At 35.1% G+C, this 21493-nt stretch overlaps 1 protein-coding gene and 1 long non-coding RNA gene across 6 annotated transcripts in view; one reads left to right on the top strand and one right to left on the bottom strand.

The window, feature by feature from the left end:
- The window catches only part of VPS13C (vacuolar protein sorting 13 homolog C), a 201496-nt gene that overhangs the window by 75883 nt on the left and 104120 nt on the right, over window positions 1–21493 (bottom strand). For all 5 annotated transcript variants that reach the window (XR_010131001.1, XM_055364235.2, XM_031002250.3 and 2 more), the window contains 11 exons: window positions 19819–19955; window positions 17224–17380; window positions 16346–16425; window positions 15750–15809; window positions 14834–14996; window positions 12581–12697; window positions 11691–11794; window positions 11094–11261; window positions 7146–7450; window positions 6034–6181; window positions 1979–2132 (listed from right to left, as the gene is read on the bottom strand). Coding sequence is in view for 4 of the 5 variants with exons in the window: in XM_055364235.2 (XP_055220210.2) it covers window positions 1979–2132; window positions 6034–6181; window positions 7146–7450; window positions 11094–11261; window positions 11691–11794; window positions 12581–12697; window positions 14834–14996; window positions 15750–15809; window positions 16346–16425; window positions 17224–17380; window positions 19819–19955 (1593 nt within the window). In the remaining variant the exon portion in view is untranslated. The remainder of the gene's footprint in view (window positions 1–1978; window positions 2133–6033; window positions 6182–7145; window positions 7451–11093; window positions 11262–11690; window positions 11795–12580; window positions 12698–14833; window positions 14997–15749; window positions 15810–16345; window positions 16426–17223; window positions 17381–19818; window positions 19956–21493) is intronic.
- The window catches only part of LOC129527290 (uncharacterized), a 135013-nt gene that overhangs the window by 48877 nt on the left and 64643 nt on the right, over window positions 1–21493 (top strand). The gene's annotated exons all lie outside the window — the stretch shown is intronic.

The raw sequence follows: 21493 nt of genomic DNA on the forward strand, positions 1-21493 counted from the left end.
CTGGCTACAAGCCATTTTCAAGACATTATGAAATTGGAGACTCAGAACAGTCCAATACTTTGCCTTATATTAGACAGCTAGTAACAGATTTTCTGCTAGACTAATGCACCTCTCACTAACTTTATTTTATTTTATTTTATTTTATTTTTTGAGACAGAGTCTTGCTGTGTTGCCCAGGCTGGAGTGCGGTGGCACAATCTCAGCTCACTGCAAGCTCTGCCTCCCGGGTTCATGCCATTCTCCTGCCTCAGCCTCCCAAGTAGCTGGGACTACAGGCACCCGCCACCACTCCCGGCTAATTTTTTTGTATTTTTAGTAGAGATGGGGTTTCACCATGTTGGCCAGGCAGGTCTCGATCTCCTGACCTCGTGATCCGCCCACCTCGGCCTCCCAAAGTGCTGGGATTACAGGTGTGAGCCACTGCACCCAGCCTCATTATCTTTAATTACCTATATTACCCAATCCATTATCTTTATAAGAAGAACAGAATATAACTCAATAGCAAAATCAAACAGAGTTCACATTTGATGCAGGGGAAAGGAGTGGGTGCTTTGGAATTTTGAGACAAATGAGACTTCAGGAAGTAAGTCAGTCTTTTCTCTCATCTTTAGATAGATCACACAGACTGAATAGATCTTGCGTTCAATCACTCTTACGGACTGATTCTATAATCTTTTTCATCACTGACTCTAATTTTTTGTCATACTATAGAACAGTCTGTTCTTACAAGTTACTGGAAAAACAAATACTGCATAACTTTAACCACGTAAGCCTTCTCCAAGTCAGAAAATTCTATTTTTCTGAGAAATAATTTATATTCTAATTTTCATCATCTTTGCAGCTTCCATTTGAATTCACAAATTTTCCCAAGTGACACGGTGTCCATATAGCAAGAACCAGATACATGATCGTGATCACGGCTGAACATAGTGAGATCATTAATCACATAAGGCTTGCCTGTAAATAGTTTATTCATCTCTACATAGCTCCTGTCTAACTATAACAACAGCCTTTTTATCTAGCATTTGTCTGTATGGTGGCACAAACTTCACCTGGGGAGATGTTGACCTCATCAAGCTTACGCAATACTTAAAACTATCCACTTAAACCAGAAACCTTGCACACTATTCTAGTCATATGTTTGTGTGATTTCAAAACACACCTAGCCTAACTATAGGAGAAGCAGTGTTGATATGGTAATATCAACTGGTAGTTTTACCGATTACTGTCATTTGAAGTAATAGCTGATGGTATGAGAGCATTAGAAAAGCACAGCAGCCAGGACCATTTATTATATGGGCAAGGGGTACTTCATCTCTTTTTAGCCATGAAAATATTAACCTATTTACAGTCTAATTAAACATAATATTCACATCAATGGCTTTAAATTATGAAAAAAGAGTGAAATTATATTTAATATAATCTGTTTAAGAAATTAAAAAGAAACCTTGTATTTTAGAAAAATTATTTAAAAATGGCTGAATTCAAAAGGTTCCCTGCTTTTAATAGGTTCAAATTAATGATCTGAAAAATTATCTTATGTATTTGAAACATAACGCTCCAATAAGTCCAGATAAATAAAGCTGTTACAAGAATATCTTCCTTTCTCATGGTTCAATCACCTGAGTATGATATGTGATACCAAGGTCCTTTTCTCTCTTAATTAATTTGGGACCTTACTACACTGCCTATCTAGCTTGATTCTTCTCTCAAGATACGCCACTTCAGTGCCTAGTGAATTCAGCAAATTTAGCATTCACAAGTAAAGGGTAAACAAGCACCATGCCAACAACGAGTGACCCTTCCCCTGTAGCAGACAACAGACATACCTCCCAGCCCCAGCCGAATTTCCACAGTAAGTAGTACAATACTGAATTAGTTCATACCACATTGTGCTGGACAGCTAGAAAAATACTAAATATAAATATGACATTAACACTAATTTTTTCTCCATAAAGTAAATATCATCAATTTATACCTTTGAGATGGTCAGGTACACTTGAAACATCAACTTTTCTCACTCTTACAGTCTCCTGCACAGACTGTGTAGGGCTTGGTTGTGAGGAAGCTTCTCCAAGATTTTCTAGCAAAATCTTCATTAAAACTGTCAAGTCATCTTCACTGAGAGCAACCTAGAAACCACCAATAATTTGTTAACTCTAAGTAATAAAAAAAATGTAGACTATCATATCTATATCTCGATTTGTGGTTTTTCAAATTAATTGTTCATCTACTTAAAAAGAAGAGAATTAGAGTTAGGACTATAAATACCAGAAGAGAAGTATTTCACCTTGTTTACTGTGTGCACACACACTTCTGCCTTTGCCCATATCCAGGCCCCTGCCTCTGGAACTCCAACACTCTCTATGGCTTATCTGTTACTATGTCTTCCTGTTCCTGGACCCGTGCCTATCTGTCCCATTTCCCTATCTTCCCATCTCCATTCTGTCTCTCTCTCATCTCATCCAGTACCAGTTCCTTCTTCTATATTATTTACTCTCCTTGAAACTAAATACAGGACGAGTGTTGTTCAGTTTCTAGTCTCTACCAAAAAGTAAAAAGATGCTCTCCTGCTACGTAGCTCTTCATCTCAGTATATATGCATCTGGACATACATAAAACATTTGTTTAACTTATCAAGAATAATACCATTTAGAACAATAACAAATGTATCTACAAAGAATGTTTAAAGAACAAAAAATAGGAAGGTAGCATCTTATCTTTTACCTTCATAAAAGGGTATGTGTGGCAAAAAGAAAAAGAGCCAGGGCTTTGAGTCAGGCAGATCTGTATCAACTACCACTTTCAAGCTGTCTTGCTGCAAAGTTTCTTAACGTCCTTAACTCAAGTTTTTTTTCTTTTTTTTTTTTTTTTTGAGATGGAGTCTCGCTCTGTCGCCCAGGCTAGAGTGCAGTGGCACAATCTTGGCTCACTGCAAGCTCCGCCTCCCAGGTTCACGCCATTCTCCTGCCTCAGCCTCGTGAGTAGCTAGAACTACAGGCACCCGCTACCACGCCCGGCTAATTTTTTGTATTTTTAGTAGAGACGTGGTTTCACCATGTTAGCCAGGATGGTCTCGATCTCCTGACCTCGTGATCCAACCGCCTCGGCCTCCCAAAGTGCTGGGATTACAGGCGTGATCAAGTTTCTTAATCTCTAAAATAGGCATAATACCAACTTTCTCACAGATGGCTGCAGAACAAGAAACTAAAACAAACGAAACTGCTACTGGCTGCTAAAATCCATTAAACCAGAACTGTCTTTGAAGCTCCTTATCCTTCTACCTTATGTAAGACACAGTGGCTCCAAAGGCCTGTTTCAAGTACTTACAAATTCACACAAGCATGCATGCAAGCACGCATGCATAGCAAATCTCCTCTGAATACCACAGTACCCTATGTCCCCCAAATTAGGTCCCTACCACCAGAGAAATTGCCTAGTTCCCACTTTAAATGAAAATACAGAGCTATTTAACTACAAGATAATGACCAGGGATTTATGGCTTGTCCTAAGCCCCAGGCCTCATATAACAGGTGTAATTTTAACACCTTAGAATTTCCTTGTATATCCCAACCCACTTCTCATACCAACCAAGATTACCACAGCTTCCTGAAGGGCAACTAAGTTCACCCCTCTTTCACTTTGGTGTGGGGTGGGGGCGGGGGAAACAAGTATGAAGGACAATGTTGAAAGGCAGCCCCACAGTTCTTTAAAAACCATCAAACTGATCCACCCAAAACAACCTGTAGGTATCACCTGCCTGATACCCTTTTTTAGCTGCAGCCCAGCCCAGGGAAACAACTTGCCAGTGTCACCTGCCTGATACCCTTTCTTGGCTGCATCCCAGGACCAGGAAAACTATACAGACTATGACCAAAGAGGGGTGTTTAGAGAGACCTGGATCAGCGACAAATTAGGCAGTGGTGGCCTCATCCACTGTTGCTGCATTCCTGAGTTAATAAGGATCCTTTTGGTTAAAGTAATTATAATACTTTGATGCTAAAGTATCAGATTTTACTTTTTTTTCTTGTTTCTTCTAAAATACTTTAAAAAGCATAAAGGAAAAGGACAGAGAATACTATAATCTTCCCCTGTGAATCTACCACCTGGCTTTGTCAAATCTTAACAAGCTGCTATATTTCCTTCAGATCTCGTTTCCCATTACAGATATAGCAGAAGCCCCGTGTGTACTTCTCTGAGACCCTATTCCCTTCTCCTTTCGTCCTTAGAGAAAGACACCAGCCTAATTTAGAGATTATTTCCATGAATACTTTTCTTAAAGTTATCACACTGCATCTCTTATAAACAATATATAATAGTATTATATTGCCTGTCGAAAATCTGAAATAATATAAAACTGATAGAACTGTACTATCATTTTGCAACTCACTTTTTTCATTTTTATGTTCAAGATATATCAATTTTGTTTGATATAGTTCTATTTTATTCACTTTATCTGCTTTACAACATCCATTATATGAAGATACCATAATTTTATCCATGTTCTGCTACCAACAGACATTCAGGTTTTACTTATGCTTTCAACAAACCTATAACCACAAAATCTTTGAAAGGGATTGTCAAATATTAGTCCTGGGATCTAATCTTTGAAAGGGAGAGCCAAATATTAGCCCTGGGATCTAACCTCTTGGCAGAAAGAAATTAAAAGAAGGTACCCATACTCTGGGATAAAGGCTACCCTATGAATGCCCAAACAAACAAAATTTAATAATTGTTCTTCATGTAATATATCCACTAGTATATGAACAGAAACCCTTCATTTCTACAACAAGCTTCAATTTTAACTTCTTCCCTAGTAAAACTCTGCTCCTTTGATCCTTCCTATTTCATGTTAGAACCAACTCTGAAATAATCACAGGTATGAAAACCCATTAAACTACTAAATTTTTGTTTGGTTTTGTTTAGTCTCTCTCACCCCTATCCCATCCTCGGCTGTTTGGTTTCAACAGTTTCACACATAGGCACACAAGAATCACAGGATTCCTATACTTCCACGACTACCTTCAACCAGTCTCACCTCCTCCTCTGAGCTGATATGCAACCTGCTAACTACATAATTAAAAATAATGCTTTGGCCGAGCACGGTGGCTCATGCCTGTAGTCCCAGCATTTTGGGAGGCTGAGGAGGGTGGATCACCTAAGGTCAGGAGTTTGAGGCCAGCCTGGCCAACCTGGTGAAACCCTGTTTCTACTAAAAATACAAAAATTAGCCAAGTGGATGGCGGGTGCCTGTAATCACTGCTACTCAGGAGGCTGAGGCAGGAGAATCGCTTGAACCTGGCTAGTGGAGGTCACAGTGAGCCTAGATCATGCCACTGCACTCCAGCCTAGGCCACAGAGCAAGACTCCATCTCAAAAAAAAAAAAAAAAGTTGTATTTATATACTTATCAAATATACACATTTGCCTATTAAAATGTTAACACCTTTCTAATTAAAACAAGGCCTCTACAAACTACACTATTAAAAATAATGGTGTATTTATATGCTTATCAAATATACACATTTGCCTATTCAAAATGATATCACCTTTCTAATTAAAACAGGCCCTCTACACATTAAAAAATACTAAGGTGCTTTGAATGTAGTGTCTGAATATCACTTTGCATTGTCTTACAATTTAACTGCATTAAAACTTTAATAGAATTTTCCAAAATTAAGAATAATATTTTTAGTACACTCCAACAGATTTTATCTCAGACTCCTTGCTGGTTTTACCAAATATCTAACTAAAATGAAAACAAAGAAAAGTGAGGGAAACAAGGATGATTTCATCTGCATATTTTTATTTATTTATTGTTGTTGTTTTTGAATAGGAAACAAAATCTAGTTTATTCAATTTATTACTTGGGCAAAAGTACACATACAACAGACAAATGCTCACTAAGAGAAAACTGGTTTAGCTTTATCAATAACGTAGCAACTCCTACATTCTGATATCCACTAGAACTGCACTATGATCAATGATAAAAGCCTATCAAGAAATTTTCATATATTATATACTAGCTACTTACCTGCATAGGTTTTAGTTTTCCTTTTATCTCCATCCCTGGAATTTGCACATACCATGCTGCTGCTAAGTTTCGCTGTATGGACAAAAGCATGTTGACTGGTTTTAAAATTTCAATGTCATTTTGTGGCAAGCTAGCCTGCAAAATAGTTCTGAAAGAAAAACAAGAATTTATTTTGTACTTCAAATTTACATTTTAAAATGAGGACTATCCTATTGTGTAACAGTTTCCACACAGCATTTCATAAAGGCTAAAAGCTGCTATCAGAAGTCTTTTAGAATACACTTCTTTTCACATTTTTAAGATCAATCTAAATCACAACACATAAGTTTATATGCAGAGCTGTCCAAAACCAAACCTACATAACACTGATTTCAAAAACATAATTTTCATACACTATGACTACTGCATTATTATTTTTCACAAAGGCTGTTTGATACAGCGAATAGTTTACTGTCATGCAAACAAATGTTACATCCTCCTAAAACTGGAAGATGAAGAAAGTAATCTTATACTTAGCCCTTAATATGTTATTGGTACTTTTCCAGACTCAAGGGGGAAACTCAACTAATCTAAAAGTTAAACGAACATATGGTAATAGTCATTCCAGCTTGCCTGCCAACAACCATTTGCATAACCAAATAAACGCTCTTGTTCACTCAATAGAGCCAACACTGTCCCATTTCGATTCACTAATCCTTTCGATAACTCACTGAAAATTCCCAAATGTGACAAGGTTTGAAAATGAGAAATAAATCTTAAATTTTATATATTACGAAGTTTTTTCCCACCAAAAATAAAAAAGGAAATAGCTATGTGCGAAGTGAGAAAAATAAAAAATTTAAATTAAGTATTGAGTAAACTATAATTTTATAACAGCTAATTTTTATAGAATGAAAAAAATCATATTACAAATGTAGTAAGGGAAAATACAGACTCCATGAGGCACATACATGACTATTAACCACTGACCAAGAAGCCAATGGTCAAGGTTTCATAATTAGAAGAAATAAGGAATGAAAACCACAAATTACTACAACATTTTACCTTAGGTAAAAATTGTATGAAAATCCTATTTCTAGTAAGCAATACACAATTAGATTACATATTTATACCTTGACAGCTTCAACTGAGTGAGTTCGATGTTCATTTTATCAATGACTGGAGGAAGAGAATAATGTTCCATAGGAACCAAGCTAAACTTGTTTTCAACTCTGATTAAACCCAGATCTGCTATAACAGCATTAGGTGATACTGAAGACTGAGGAATAATAATAACTGGTGCTTTCAAATTAATATCCATCAAAAGGCGGAAACTCTTTTGAGCCAAGTCTTTCATGCTGGAAGCAGCTCTTTCTGCAGCCTGGACTGTGGCTGTGCTCAAAGCTTCTTTAGCAGTTTGGAAATTGTTGAGGAAGTTCTGTTGGAAGAGACAGATATTTAGGGGAAAAAAGGCATTTATTTTTAAAAGAAAAAACTTTAAAAAGCATTTACTTTAAAAACTAAATAAAAAAGTAAAATAAAAGATGTTATTTATGATTTGTGTATGTAGAGAGTAAAGTCTAGAAACACACACTCTGAGCTATTAACAATAGTTACTCTAGGAAGAAAGAGCTCTTTCTTTCATTTCATAAAATATTTTTCATTTTATAAAATATTTTATAAAATATAAAATAATTGAGAATTATTTTATTCTCATGATAAATTTTTGCAACAGTTCTTTTAAAAATCTTCTTTTTATTAAGAATGTTGGTTATTTTAAATTCAAATTTAAATGGAAGGGAGAAGGGCAGTACCATACTTCTCCAAAAGTGGGTTCAATTCTGTACTGCTAGGCCACAGCAATAAAGTTTAGTCTTAGAAACTAAGCTTCTGCCAGCTTATTTCTGATGAGGCTTTTTTTTTTTTTTTATGTACTCAGCATGAGGAAAGACAGTTAATTGTCTACAATCCTGTAATCATTAGTAAGAGTCAAAATTTATTTATAATAAGATGTATTTCATCTCAATTTCAACTAAAAACAGACAAATCTTTCCCAATGAGGATAAGATCATTCTCAGAAGCAATATTCTTGGTGTACATCCATTAATATTACAAAAGCAACCTAACCTCCCCAGCACCCACCTCCAAGTTAATTGCTCTCTAGAAAAGTAAACATGATGGTTTAAGTAGAAATGCATGCTTTTAAGGAATCATGAGATTCTGCACATGGGAAACCCTAAGGACTCCACCAAAAGGCTCCTGGAACTGACATACAACTTTGGTAAAGTTTCAGGATACAAAATCAATGTACAAAAATCAGTAGCATTTCCATACACCAATAACATCCAAGCTGAGAGCCAAATGAAGAACACAATCCTATTTACAATAGCCATCAAAAAAACAAAGTACCTAGAAATACATCTAACCAAGGAGGTGAAGGATCTTTACAAAGAGAACTAGAAAACACTGCTGAAAGAAATCACAGATGACACAGACAAACGGAAAAACATTCCATGCTCACGGATTGGAAGAATCAATATTGTCAAAATGGCTATACTTCTCAAAGCAATCTATAGATTCAATGTTATTCCTATCAAACGACCAGTGTCATTTTTCACAGAACTAGAAAAAACTATTCTGAAATTCATATGGAACCAAAAAAGAACCCAAATAACCAAAGCAATCCCAAGCAAAAAGAACAAAGCTGAGGCATCACATTACCTGACTTTATACTATACTATAAAGCTACAGTAACCCAAACAGCATGGTACTGGTACAAAAGCAGACAAACAGACCAAGGGAACAGAATCGAGAACCCAGAAATAAAGCTGTACACCTACAGCCACCTGTTCTTTGACAAAGTCAACAAAATATAGGCAATGGGGAAAGGATTCCCTATTCAGTAAATGGTGCTGAGATAGCTGGCTAGCCATATGCAAAAGAATGAAACAATGTTTTATTCTATGGTGAAAGGACCCCTACCTTTCACCATATACAAAAATTAACTCAAGATGGATTAAATATTTAAGTGTAAGACCTCAAACTATAAGAATCCTACAAGAAAACCTAGGAAACACCATTCTAGATATCGGCTCTGGGAAAGAATTTATGACTAAGTGCTTAAAAGCAACTGCAACAAAAATAAAAATTGACAAGTGGGACCTAATTAAAGAGCTTCTGCACTACAAAAGAAACTTTCAGCGGAGTAAACAGACAATCTACAAAATAGAAAAAATGTTCACAAATTATGCATCTGACAAAAGTCTAACATCCAGAATCTATTTAAAAAAAGTGTGAACAAGTGACCAAGCAAAAAACAAATCCCATTTAAAACGGGGCAAAAGACATGAACAGACACTTCTCAAAAGAAGACATACAAGGAGCCAACAAACATATGAAAAAATGTTCCACATCACTAATAATTAGAGAAATGAAAATCAAAACCATAATGAGATACCATTTCACAGCGGTCAGAATGGCTGTTATTAAAAAGTCAATAAATAACAGATGCTAGGGGGACTGCAGAGAGAAGAGAACATTTACATAACTATTCATGCAAATCTATTTCAGCCACTGTAGAAAGCAATTTAGAGATTTCTCAAAGAACTCAAAACAAAACTACCATTTGACCCAGTAATCCCATTACTGGGTATATATCCAAAAGAAAATAAATGGTTCTACCAAAAAGACACACACACTCACGTGTTCTTCAGAGCACAATTCACAACAGCAAAGACCTGGAATCAAACTAGGTGCCCACCAACAGTGGACTAGATAAAGGAAACGTGGCACATATACACCATGGAATGCTACACAGTCATAAAAAAGAATGAAATCATGTCCTCTGCAGCAACATGAATGCAGCTGGAGGCCATTATCCTAAGCAAATTAATGCACAAACAGAAACCAAATACTACATATTTTCACCTACAAATGGGAGCTAAACACTGGGTATTTCATGGACGTAACAATGGGGAAAAAAAGACACTGCGGACTACTACAGAGAGGGAGGAAACGGGGAAAAAGTTGAAAAACTATTCTCAGTACTTGGGTGATGGGATCAATCATAACCCCAAACCTCAGCATCATGCAATATACTCATGTAGCAAGCCTGCCCATGTATCCCCTGAATCTAAAATAGTTGGATTATCAACTGAAATTAACAAGTGAAGTCCAAAAGAGTTGAAATTACCTTTTTTTGAAAAAAAATTATGATTTTTAAAAGTTTTGATTGGCAGCCCCACTAAGAAGAATAGGCAGATTTAAATCCTTCAGCCCATGTGATATGGTCTGGCTCTGTGTCCCCACACAAATCTCATCTCGAATTGTAATCCCCAGGTGTCAAGGGAGGGAACTGGTAGGAGGTGACTGGATCACAGGGGCGGTTTCCCCCATGGTGTTCTTGTGATAGTGAGTTCTCATGAGATCTGATGGTTTTATAAGAGGCTCTTCACCCTAAGCTTGTTCTTGTCTGCTGCCATGTAAGATGTGCCTGCTTCCCCTTCCACCATGATTCAGTTTCCTGAGGCCTCCGCAGCTATGGGGAATGGTGAGTGCATTAAACCTCTTTTCTTTGTAAATTACCCAGTCTCAGGCAGTTCTTTATAGCAGTGTGAAAATGGACTAATACACCATGACAGTTACACGGAAATAAGTAATAAAAAGAAAAGCATTTCATGATGCTGTTGATCACAATCATAACCAGAAGCTGTAAGTTCCAATATGAGTCCTCCAAATGCCTGAAGAGTTTCCTCAAAAAATTGTTTTAACTAAATACTCTTAAATATATCTCATTAAACAAGTTACAGTGGAAAGCCCAAAATTAAAACATAAAAAGTACATTTAAAATGTATACCTGTGGAAATGTTATAGAATTATAGTCTATATCTTCAAAACAATAATTTTAAAAATTCATTTGGTTAATATCATGAAAAGGATTTCTTTAAATATTAACATTCTGTTCAGCACTCAGGTGCTCATCACACAGCCTTATCAGTGAAGATTTTTACTATCTAGGTTCAGTTGTATAAGCAAATATATTTAGGCCTCAGTGAGAAATAAATATATTTTTAAAAACTTACCAAAAGAGACATGAAGAATTTATGAACATAAACAATCTGAATACAACCCACTTTGAAACTAAGTTTGCCGTCTACTTTGGACATATCAGCATAGGCCTCTCCTTCTGTGGCATCTGGATAAAGAGTCAGTTGGAACCTAAAGACTTCATCTCCCAAAATAGAGACAGCCTAAAAGTATTAGATTAACTGGTTATTATATCGAAAGAGCTGTATAGCCCTTATCAATGTATTATAAATAAGTTCTCTTATTACAGAACCCTTGATATATGAAGTAGAAATATATGAATTCAACATTAAAAATTATTAGCTAAAAACATTTTACGTGACAATAACTTCTTCCTATTTCTATAAAAAGCATTTTATCAGTAAAAATATCAATCACTTAGCTGTTCAGAAATAACTTTTACAAATCACTGTGTATCAAGAGGCCTAGTCTATACACAATGTGAAAGCAGACTATTACCGTTTTCATCTCCAATTCCTAATAAAGTGCCTGGTACATGACAGATAATAAATGTATACTGTGAAAATAAATAATAGCATCTCAAATCCAAAAAGCAAAATAAATTCCAATATAAAAATCTATTTTTTAATCACCTTTTTGTGAATGGACTGCAAATCTACATTCATAACTATAATATCTTTAAGTCTGGCAAACACATCAGTCTGCTTAGGCTTCACAGAAAAAGAGGCATCCATTCCTATAGGAAACATAACATTTATAAACTTTTCACCCAATCCACATGACTAAGCCAGTGGTACTTAAGATCAATAATATACTGACAAGATATAAAGTGAATAAAAATTATTCATTATAAGACACATTAATGGCATCAACTTTCATGTATAAGATACCTAAGAAAGGTAATAATACCTTTAAATAATAACTTTAAGGGACACAGGCATCTCCTCCAAAAAAGTTGTAGAAATTTTAAAACCAAAAAATAAAAACAACCCACCAAGTTTCAAAGAAATTCAGATTAATTTAGAAAATTAATCACATTTCTCCAAACTTAAATATCCTCTGCATTGGCAAGATCAGCAGTGGTCATTTAGGAAGACAATATTTGTTAAACAGTGATCTTACAAACATTTACTATATTATTAAAAACTGTTGCTCCAATAACTAAAAATAAATGAACATTACTTGATGAATAGTCTTACTTCTATAATAAACTGTATTAGGAAACAGTCTTCTAAGATTTCCCTCCAAAAAAAATTTGTCATTCTCAGTTTCTAAAGGCATAATGATTTCTACAACTGCACAAAAATGTAGATAATGCATAATGCATAAGGAATGTCTCAAGTCAGCAATGAATCACAACAAATTTACTTGTAACATTTTAAAGCACATCTTTGAAAAGTTTGCAAAGTCTTCAGTATAAGTAAACCAAAAGAATACTCATGAGAAATCTAACAGGTACAAGCTCATTTTTCCTAGTTATGTAAAGAAACAGAAATACCTACAACAAGAAGTAACTACTTACCATGTATTTTAATATCTGCAATGTTACACTTCTGATCACAGACAAAGACATTAAATGCATTTAATTCAGCTGTGACCTTTAAATCAAACACATCCTTTTGGGAAATGTTGCTGGATACTAAAAAATAATAGAAACCTTCTGATGAGCAAAGGGAAAAGATAATACAACACATACAATAACCTCAAATCCACCAAAATAAAAGTACCCAATGTACTCTGAGGAACCAAAATGCCCTCCATTAAGATAACATGTAATTAACATAAATTTTGGAATAATTATCAAATTCCAATCTACAAAAATTAGCATGTTCCCTTCAAATTAAGAATAAAAGCAACTATAATATTAATAGCACCTTGAAAGTGCAATTTACTAGATGGAAACTTTACTACAACTTTTTTTTGGGAAAAAACAAAACATTCTATATTAGAACTCTAGAATTCTCTTGGTCTAAAGTTTTGATTCTGAACTCCTTTTCGTATTATATATTAGATTAAGGAAGAATAACTCATGATAAACTGCAATGGTGATGCACAGTTAATAAAATACATATTATTTACTATGGCACTTACATGTTATTAACTACATAATACATTTCTCCAGATTACACCCTGTTGGTCCATCAAGAATCCTAAAATAAATTCTATGACAAATGAACATAAAGGGCCAACTTAAAAAACACACAAAAAAAATTTATAATGTATATGCACGCAGGTGTATGTGTGCATAAGAATCACAATCAAACTAGCTCCCTAAATCCACTTTAGTCCAGATCCTGACTGATAAATTTAGGATCCATTTTCCTAAAAATCTGTCTTGCTGGAAGGAAATAGAGCCTTCTGAGTGAAATTGCAAAAGCACGGAAAGTATCTGTCCTTAATCACCAGTATGACAGGTTGTTTTTTTCTTTAATATTTGATGTAACATAATCAAACCACAAAGACCAACAATATAGCAAAACTGGAAGACTGTTTCTTTGGGTTAATAGTGTTTCTAGTTTATTGTGAGTTTAAACATTTCTTTTTCATTTATTCAACTGTGTTGTGTATGTACTGTATGTATATATAATATAAAGGAGAGGAATTTCCAAAGATATTTCTGAGGCTATTAATGTGACAAGTACATTAAAGACAAAGCAGGTAAAGCTCTTTTACTCTAGTTTATAAGGAAATTGTTGCTCTGTTCCATGGTTTAAAAAAATCACATCCCGCCGGGCGTGGTGGCTCATGCCTGTAACCCCAGCACTTTGGGAGACCCAGGCAGGTGGAGCACCTGAGGTCAGGAGTTCACGACCAGCCTGGGCAACATGGTGAAACCCCATCTCTACTAAAAACATAAAAAATCAGCCAGGCGTGGTGGTGAGCACCTGTAATCCCAGCTACTTGGGAGGCTGAGGCAAGAAAACTGCTTGAACCTGGGAAGCGGAGGTTGCAGTGAGCCAAGATCGCATCACTGCACTCCAGCCTGAGCAACAAAAGTGAAATTCCGTCTCAAAAAAAAAAAAGAAAAATCAGATCCTTGTACCTGATCTAACAGTACTGACAGTTTTACACCAAACATGCCAGTAATGTAGGTAAAACTCAAACTCGTAGCGGTCTGAAAACTGAATTACTAGATGTTAAATACTGACATTATATAATATGAAAGAAAAATAATTAAAATGATATTTGGCTTAAAAGTAAGCAAATGTTATTTATTCACTCAGGATATGTCATACCTAATTTTTCATAACATAACTCATATGCCTGAGGACCCTGTGCCCATATCCGTGTGATCTAAATATAGTTTTGGCTAGAAACCAATATGAGTGTGTCTATTCCATGAGCTCCTTCCCTGCAGTGTCCCACTGAGCATTTAAAATTGCTGAGCACCAGGTAAGTCTACCTGACTAACTGAAATGGGCCTTTGTGACCTTGTATGACTGAATCATAACTGAACTTTTTCCTTTCTCACTTCCACTGAACTGAAGACTACAAAGACACATCAACATAAAGTACATACAATTTCTATTTTATGTAAAAGCTAGACAGTGAATTGAAATATAAATACATACTATTAAACAACATCTATTTAAAATTCCTCACTAAACTGCTCTATAATCCCACAGAGATAACATTTTCTTTCTCTTGAAACTAACCTAATCTATCAAAGCAGCAATGTCAACATGCTAAATATTCATCTTAACTGAAAAAAACAAGTTGTTATATGATTATTAAAGTTGAAAGTATTATTAGATCATAATTCAAAAATTATTACCAGCTTTGACAGCGATACTTCTGGACTCCCCCACAAGTGGTTTCAGCTCGGATTCCTTCTCAGAAGAGGAAGGCTCAGAGAATGGAGCAGCAGATGATAAAAAATCCATGAAGGAAAGTAAAGCTTCCAAATGAAGTACTAAGTCTAAGGATGAAAATGAAACCTAAGATAATGAACAATTAAAGAGGCAGATTTCAGCTGCAGTAACATCTTTACATCAGGGTTCAACAGATATAAGTAGCACAAGAACAGTTCCATTAAGGGCCTTTTTAAAATTTTTATTTTTTTAAGAACTCACTATTAACTCACTATTAAAATGTTAATCCTTGCCAGATAATAAATCAACTCTCTGCTCACTCCCATGTGCAACCACAATTTTAACTCAAAAGAACTGGATGAGTTTTAAGTAAAGATACAGGAAATATCATCAGGCTTTAAACCACATTTCAGGCAGTTCCAAGCTGATTACGCATGTTCAAATGGACTGTACCAGGTCCAGTACAGGTAATGCTTGTATGTAAACGTCTGTACCAGGCCTTGCTTTATGCTTCACTTAATCTTATCCTAATCCTAACGCCAATACATAATTCAAATGTTTAATGCTTCCATCAATGCTAGGCCAAAAAACCACAGTTGACAAAAATGAGTAACAAAATTCCCTTTAAGTGTATTATTCACATACTTGTCAAGAAATCTAAGTCGAAATTGGGAAACAATCTTTTCAGAACATAAATCAACTTTTTGTAAGAACTTTATTCCAATTCTATTATCTACTTAACTTTATCCATAAATTAGGAATATTATTATTGCCACTGTTATTCTCATGTTAGAACTTACAATCTCACAGTTGAAAATGGCTATGAAGCTAGATATAATCAACATAACCCAACCTTATAGTAAATTATAAAAGATTTACCTTCAGTCTCTGTTTGGTACTGTCATGAATAGTTTTAAATTCTGGTCCATCACTGTCTGCCTACAAATAGTGGAGAATTACACCACTGAGTTTCAAACACTAAAAATTCATATACTGAAAATATACATATTCTTTACTTTTCTAAGTATGCTATTAAAAGAGTAAAAAGATATTTCCTAAAGGCAAAGAAAGCCATTCAAAAAAAAAAAAAAAAACAAAACCAAACTGACCACATAAGCATTTCTTACATTCCATACATGCAAAAACTCTAATTCCTTATCCTACTGTGGAGGAAATGCTAGTATATCTAGATTAGGTACACTAATCTAAAAAGTAGGAAAAAGTGCTAGATTATAACACACTTTGCTTTGGATTACAATGGAACTTTAGGTTATTACCATTTATTCAATATCATAGCATAACTCAGAAGGTTAATGAAAGTATCCAGGATTTTCAGATGCTTGCAAAATTCACCACAATCAATAAGTTTAGGTAGAAAAATGTTGGGAGAGAAAATGAGAATATTAAATATAAGGGTAATATATATAACTTCATATATTCAAATATTAAAGAATCCTAGAAATGAAACTAGTTACCTTTGTCAGTAACATTTTCAGAAGGGGTTCGTCAGTCACATTAGAAGAGTTAATAATGTGAAGAGGTTCTCCTCTAGAGTCTAAAAGAGAAAAAAGACAAGGTTGATCCATCAAGTTAAACATTTCACACATTTTAAAACAGGACCAGCCAAATGTACACAAATATACATTTGTCAAAACTCAGGACTGTACACTAAAAAGAGTGAAGTATGTTCTGTATAAATCTTACCTCAATAAACCTGGCTTTGAAAAAAAAGGAAACAAATTCCGTAAAACAAAAATACTAGTACCCACCAATTACAACTGGTATAACATATGGTACTACTGTATTACTCTCATCTAAACAAATCATGGTATAAAGAACCTATAAAATACATAAAGTAGGGATTATTCTCAATACAAGTTTATTTTACTTAAAGATATCCCATAGAGTTCTTATAAACTTTAAACACTAACAGAATTTTAAAAGTTAGCTTATTGCAGGAACTTAAAAGGTCAAGGATACCCACTAATGATAACTTAGTATTTATTCTGAGGGAAGGACATGAGACTACAGATGATATTAATTTTTTCCTCTATATACTTTTGTATTTGATTTTCATTTTTCACAAATACATATTAACATAATCAAAAAGAAATGTTAAAACTCATAATTTAAAAATTTAAAAAACAAATAAAACATCATATTTCCTAGTAAATTAACCCAGCTTTTCAAAATGGGTCCCCTAGAACTGTACCCAGGGACTGTTTTTGAAAAGTTGAGTTGATGTACTAGGAAATTAACACAATTGCACAGAAATCAATATGTTTAATGTTGATAAAAAGGTAGGGATCATCTGCCTAATGAATAATTTACACAGACAATATTTCACACTTACCAGTGAAATCAAAGCACTGCATACTAATTTTTTTTAGATAAGCTTTAGCAGTCATGTCATAGGTTTTAACTTTAGCTTCCATTCCAAGTTGCAGGACATTTAGCTCATGTAAAGGCCTTCCTTTCTTTTCTGATTTTTTCATCAAAGTAACCACAACCTAAAAAACGGTACCAGTATTACCACCAACTATTTCACTAATATGCAATGAAGGTTAAGTCAAGAATTTAATAAGTATCCAGAGCGATATAAGGAAGAAATTCACACAATGTTAAGATGTTTACTTCTACTTGTGCCTGCAGTTTGGCATGATTCCCAGAAGTCCTAGTCTGATGGACAGCCTTTCTTCTGAAAGTCTGTAAGACCAACAGCCAATTTTTACACCACTCCTAAGGCAAGCTTTCTCATCTTCGGCACAATTAACATTTTGAACTGGTAATTCTTTGTGGTGGGAAATGTCTTACGCACTGTAGGATATGAGGCAGCATCCCTGGCCTCTACCTACCAGTTGTCATTAGCATTCTCCCCCCAGATAATGGCAACAGAAAATGTTTTCAAACAATGCCAAATATCCATTGGGAGCAATGCAAACTGCTCCCCTTTAACCCAATCATTGTCCTAAGGGAAGAGAACAATCATAATATATATTACAAATAATATTTAAAAGGTCTTATGGACTTTATATATATCTGTGTGTATGTGTGTTTGTGTGTGTATGTTAAGTATATCTGCAAAGAGAATGATTCATCTATCAATGTTTCAACTACCAAGGCTTAAAAACCTTTGGTAACTCTGATATTAACCAGAAAAACATCCAAGTTTAACATATAACATCAAAGCATGTATTTCAGATTCTTAAAAGTAGAGCCCATTCCTTTAAAAGTTTGTTTGTTTGTTTATTGACTGATTGATTGTTAGAGACAGGGTCTTGCTCTGTCACCCAGGCTGGAGTGCAGTGGCACAATCAGAGCTCACTGCAGTCTTGACCTCCTGGGCTCAAGTAATCCTCCTGCCTCCCAAGTAGCCAGGACTAAAGGCACATGCCACCACAATTGACTAATTAAAAAAAAATTTTTTTTTTTTGTAGAGATGGGGTCTTGTTATGTTGCCCAGGCTGGTCTCAAATACCCGAACTCAAGCAATCCTCCAGTCTTGGCCTCCCAAAGTACTGAGATTACAGGCATAAGCCATTGCAACCAGCCTACTTAAAAGTTTATTATTTTTAGCTCAGAGCAAAAACATAACCTCTATAAAATTATTTAATGATAAAACGGATCTTAGAGGAAGTCCTTGCAAGTCCCTGTATCCACTATGCTTTCTCAGATACTCATACTTTTATGCCTGTTCCTCTTTCTGCCTTGCCCCAGACCCTTTCCTGATCCCTTTTCTCAGATAATTTTTTTTTATTTTTTTATTTTATTTTATTATTATTATACTGTAAGTTTTAGGGTACATGTGCACATTGTGCAGGTTAGTTACATATGCATACATGTGCCATGCTGGTGCGCTGCACCCATTAACTCGTCATTTAGCATCAGGTATATCTCCTAAAGCTATCCCTCCCCCCTCCCCCCACCCCACAACAGTCCCCAGAGTGTGATGTTCCCGTTCCTGTGTCCATGTGTTCTCATTGTTCAATTCCCACCTATGAGTGAGAATATATGGTGTTTGGTTTTTTGTTCTTGCGACAGTTTACTGAGAATGATGATTTCCAATTTCATCCATGTCCCTACAAAGGACATGAACTCATCATTTTTTATGGCTGCATAGTATTCCATGGTGTATATGTGCCACATTTTCTTAATCCAGTCTATCACTGTCGGACATTTGGGTTGGTTCCAAGTCTTTGCTATTGTGAATAGTGCCGCAATAAACATATATGTGCACGTGTCTTTATAGCAGCATGATTTATAGTCCTTTCTTATTTCTCTTTAAAAACTTCATTGAAATGTCTCCTCCTCTGGAAAATCTTTTCTGACCCTCTCAGTTTGCTTAAATGCCCCCTCCCTACCATCAGCACCCCAAGCTCCAATTAGTATCCTCGGCAGAGTTTTCGTGAAATAATTACAAAAATGTTAACAGTTTTCCTGCATGAGTTCAGACTCTACGCCTTTTACCTCTATCCTTATCACTGGGCACATACAATAAATATTTGTTGGATGGGTGAATAAAGAAGAAAATGTATTTCATCTTTCCTCAAGAGTATGCAGATGGCAAACATACTAGTAATGTAACTTTTTTTAAAATGCAGGCATATTGTGTTTTATTCTATCAAGAGTTTCTAACATTTGAAAAGAATTTATCAGACACTATTGCCCTTTCCTGCCTTTCTTATATGACATCCAAAGCAAGTGACATTCCAACTGTCCTAAAATCATTAAAAAGCATGTTATACAACATGCTGTCATTTTCTCTATGAAATATTATAAACTCCCAAATTCTTAACAAACTTTCAATTTTTAAAACATCACTGCTACATGTGAACAGCCCACATACATTTTTTTCATCAGTATCAATTATCCATAAGTTTAGTAGAGGTAATTCCAACATCCATTACTTATTCACCTCACTTTACAAAAACAGATGAAAATTACACACCTCTTTAATTTCAAAATTCAGCAGCATATTAATGATGTCTACAGACCTAATTTCTTCCACTCCAGTTGTTAAAGTATTTTTTGAATCATGTACATCTTGTTGTGATATAGAGATTTCAAGGGGCTCTTTAATTTCACCTGAAATGTTTAAAAGAAATTCATTACTTTTATTCACAAATTTCTTCCACAAATATTTATTGTGGACTTATATGAGTATTCTGGACCTGGTAGAGGCAATGAAAATCCACAAATTAGTAACAGCGCTAGCCCTTGGAAAACTCATGGTTTAGTGGAAGAGACATATACATTTAAAATACAAACAAACAAGCAGGCCACACCTAGTCACATTAAGTGAACAAATGTTAATAGACTCTATATAAAATGCACTGAAAGCACAGAACAAAGCGTGACACTGTTATACAGAAGTCAAGAAAGGCTGTATTAGAGGAGGTATTATTCAAGTAGAGCAAATGACCTCACACGGTGGAGACATTACTAGAAAGGAGCAAAACCAGGGAATGATAACACATGATAGGTTTTGCAAACAGAATGGTGTTTGATATGGTTGAATCATAAGGGGGACAACAAGAGGTAAGACTACAAAAGAAAAAAGGGAGTGGGAGGTCAGGGCCTCTTATGCCATATTAATAAACAAAGGTAAAGCTATATAATTATGATGCTGTGTTTCTGAAATTCGTACACCCTGAAATGCAATAAAATTGTTTTAAACTGTAATACAAAAAATAACAACAGCTATCACTTGCTAAGTGCTCATCTGTGTGGCAGACACTGTTCTAAGGTCTGTATATGGACTGTTCTATTTAATTCTTACGACATCTCTTTGAGGTAAGAACTTTATTGTCCTTATTTCAGAGACGGGCAAATTGAGGTTCAGACAGATTCAGTCCCTTGCTCAGTGTCGCACAAATGGCAGAGCCCAAATTCAGCAGTCTGATTTTACAGTCTTCACTCTCCACTGTCCCTCAATATCATTAAATTAGTTATTACCATTATTGCGGTTGACATTATCTTGACCACCAATACAACACACAGGAACCATGTAGTGTAAGCTATACCAGAATGCCATACAGAAAGCTGCTATTGTTAATCATTACCTTTGACAAAGCATTGCATAGGGCAAGGTTTCCTAACTATCACCTTACTCTATCACTGTTCCAAACATAATGTGAACCAGGGGAAATGATTCTAGCAAATATTTTTGCTTTTATGAAACAATTCCCAGAATAGGCAAAGATTTTTCAAATGGAAAATAAAAAATACTGATCATTTAAAAAACCAGTAAATTTAAGTTGATTGAAATTAACAAATTTTATTCATTAAAAGATCCATTAAAAGACTGAAAGGCCACCAGTCAGAATATCTATTGAAAAGTCAAAAAATAACAGATGTTGGCCAGGTTGTAGAAAAAAGGGAATACTTATACACTGTAGGTAGAAATATACATTAGTTCAGCCACTATAGAAAGCAGTTTGGAGATTTCTCAGAGAATTTAAAACAGAACTACCTTTGACCCAGCACTCCTATTACGGGGTACATACCCAAAGAAAAACACATCATTCTACCAAAACGACCACATGCCCTCACCTATTCATCACTGCACTATTCACAATAGCAAAGACATGGAATCAACCTAGATGCCCACTGACAGTGGACTG

The sequence above is a fragment of the Gorilla gorilla genome, chromosome 16 (assembly GCF_029281585.2).
Source record: "Gorilla gorilla gorilla isolate KB3781 chromosome 16, NHGRI_mGorGor1-v2.1_pri, whole genome shotgun sequence".
Taxonomy (NCBI): Eukaryota; Metazoa; Chordata; class Mammalia; order Primates; family Hominidae; genus Gorilla; species Gorilla gorilla.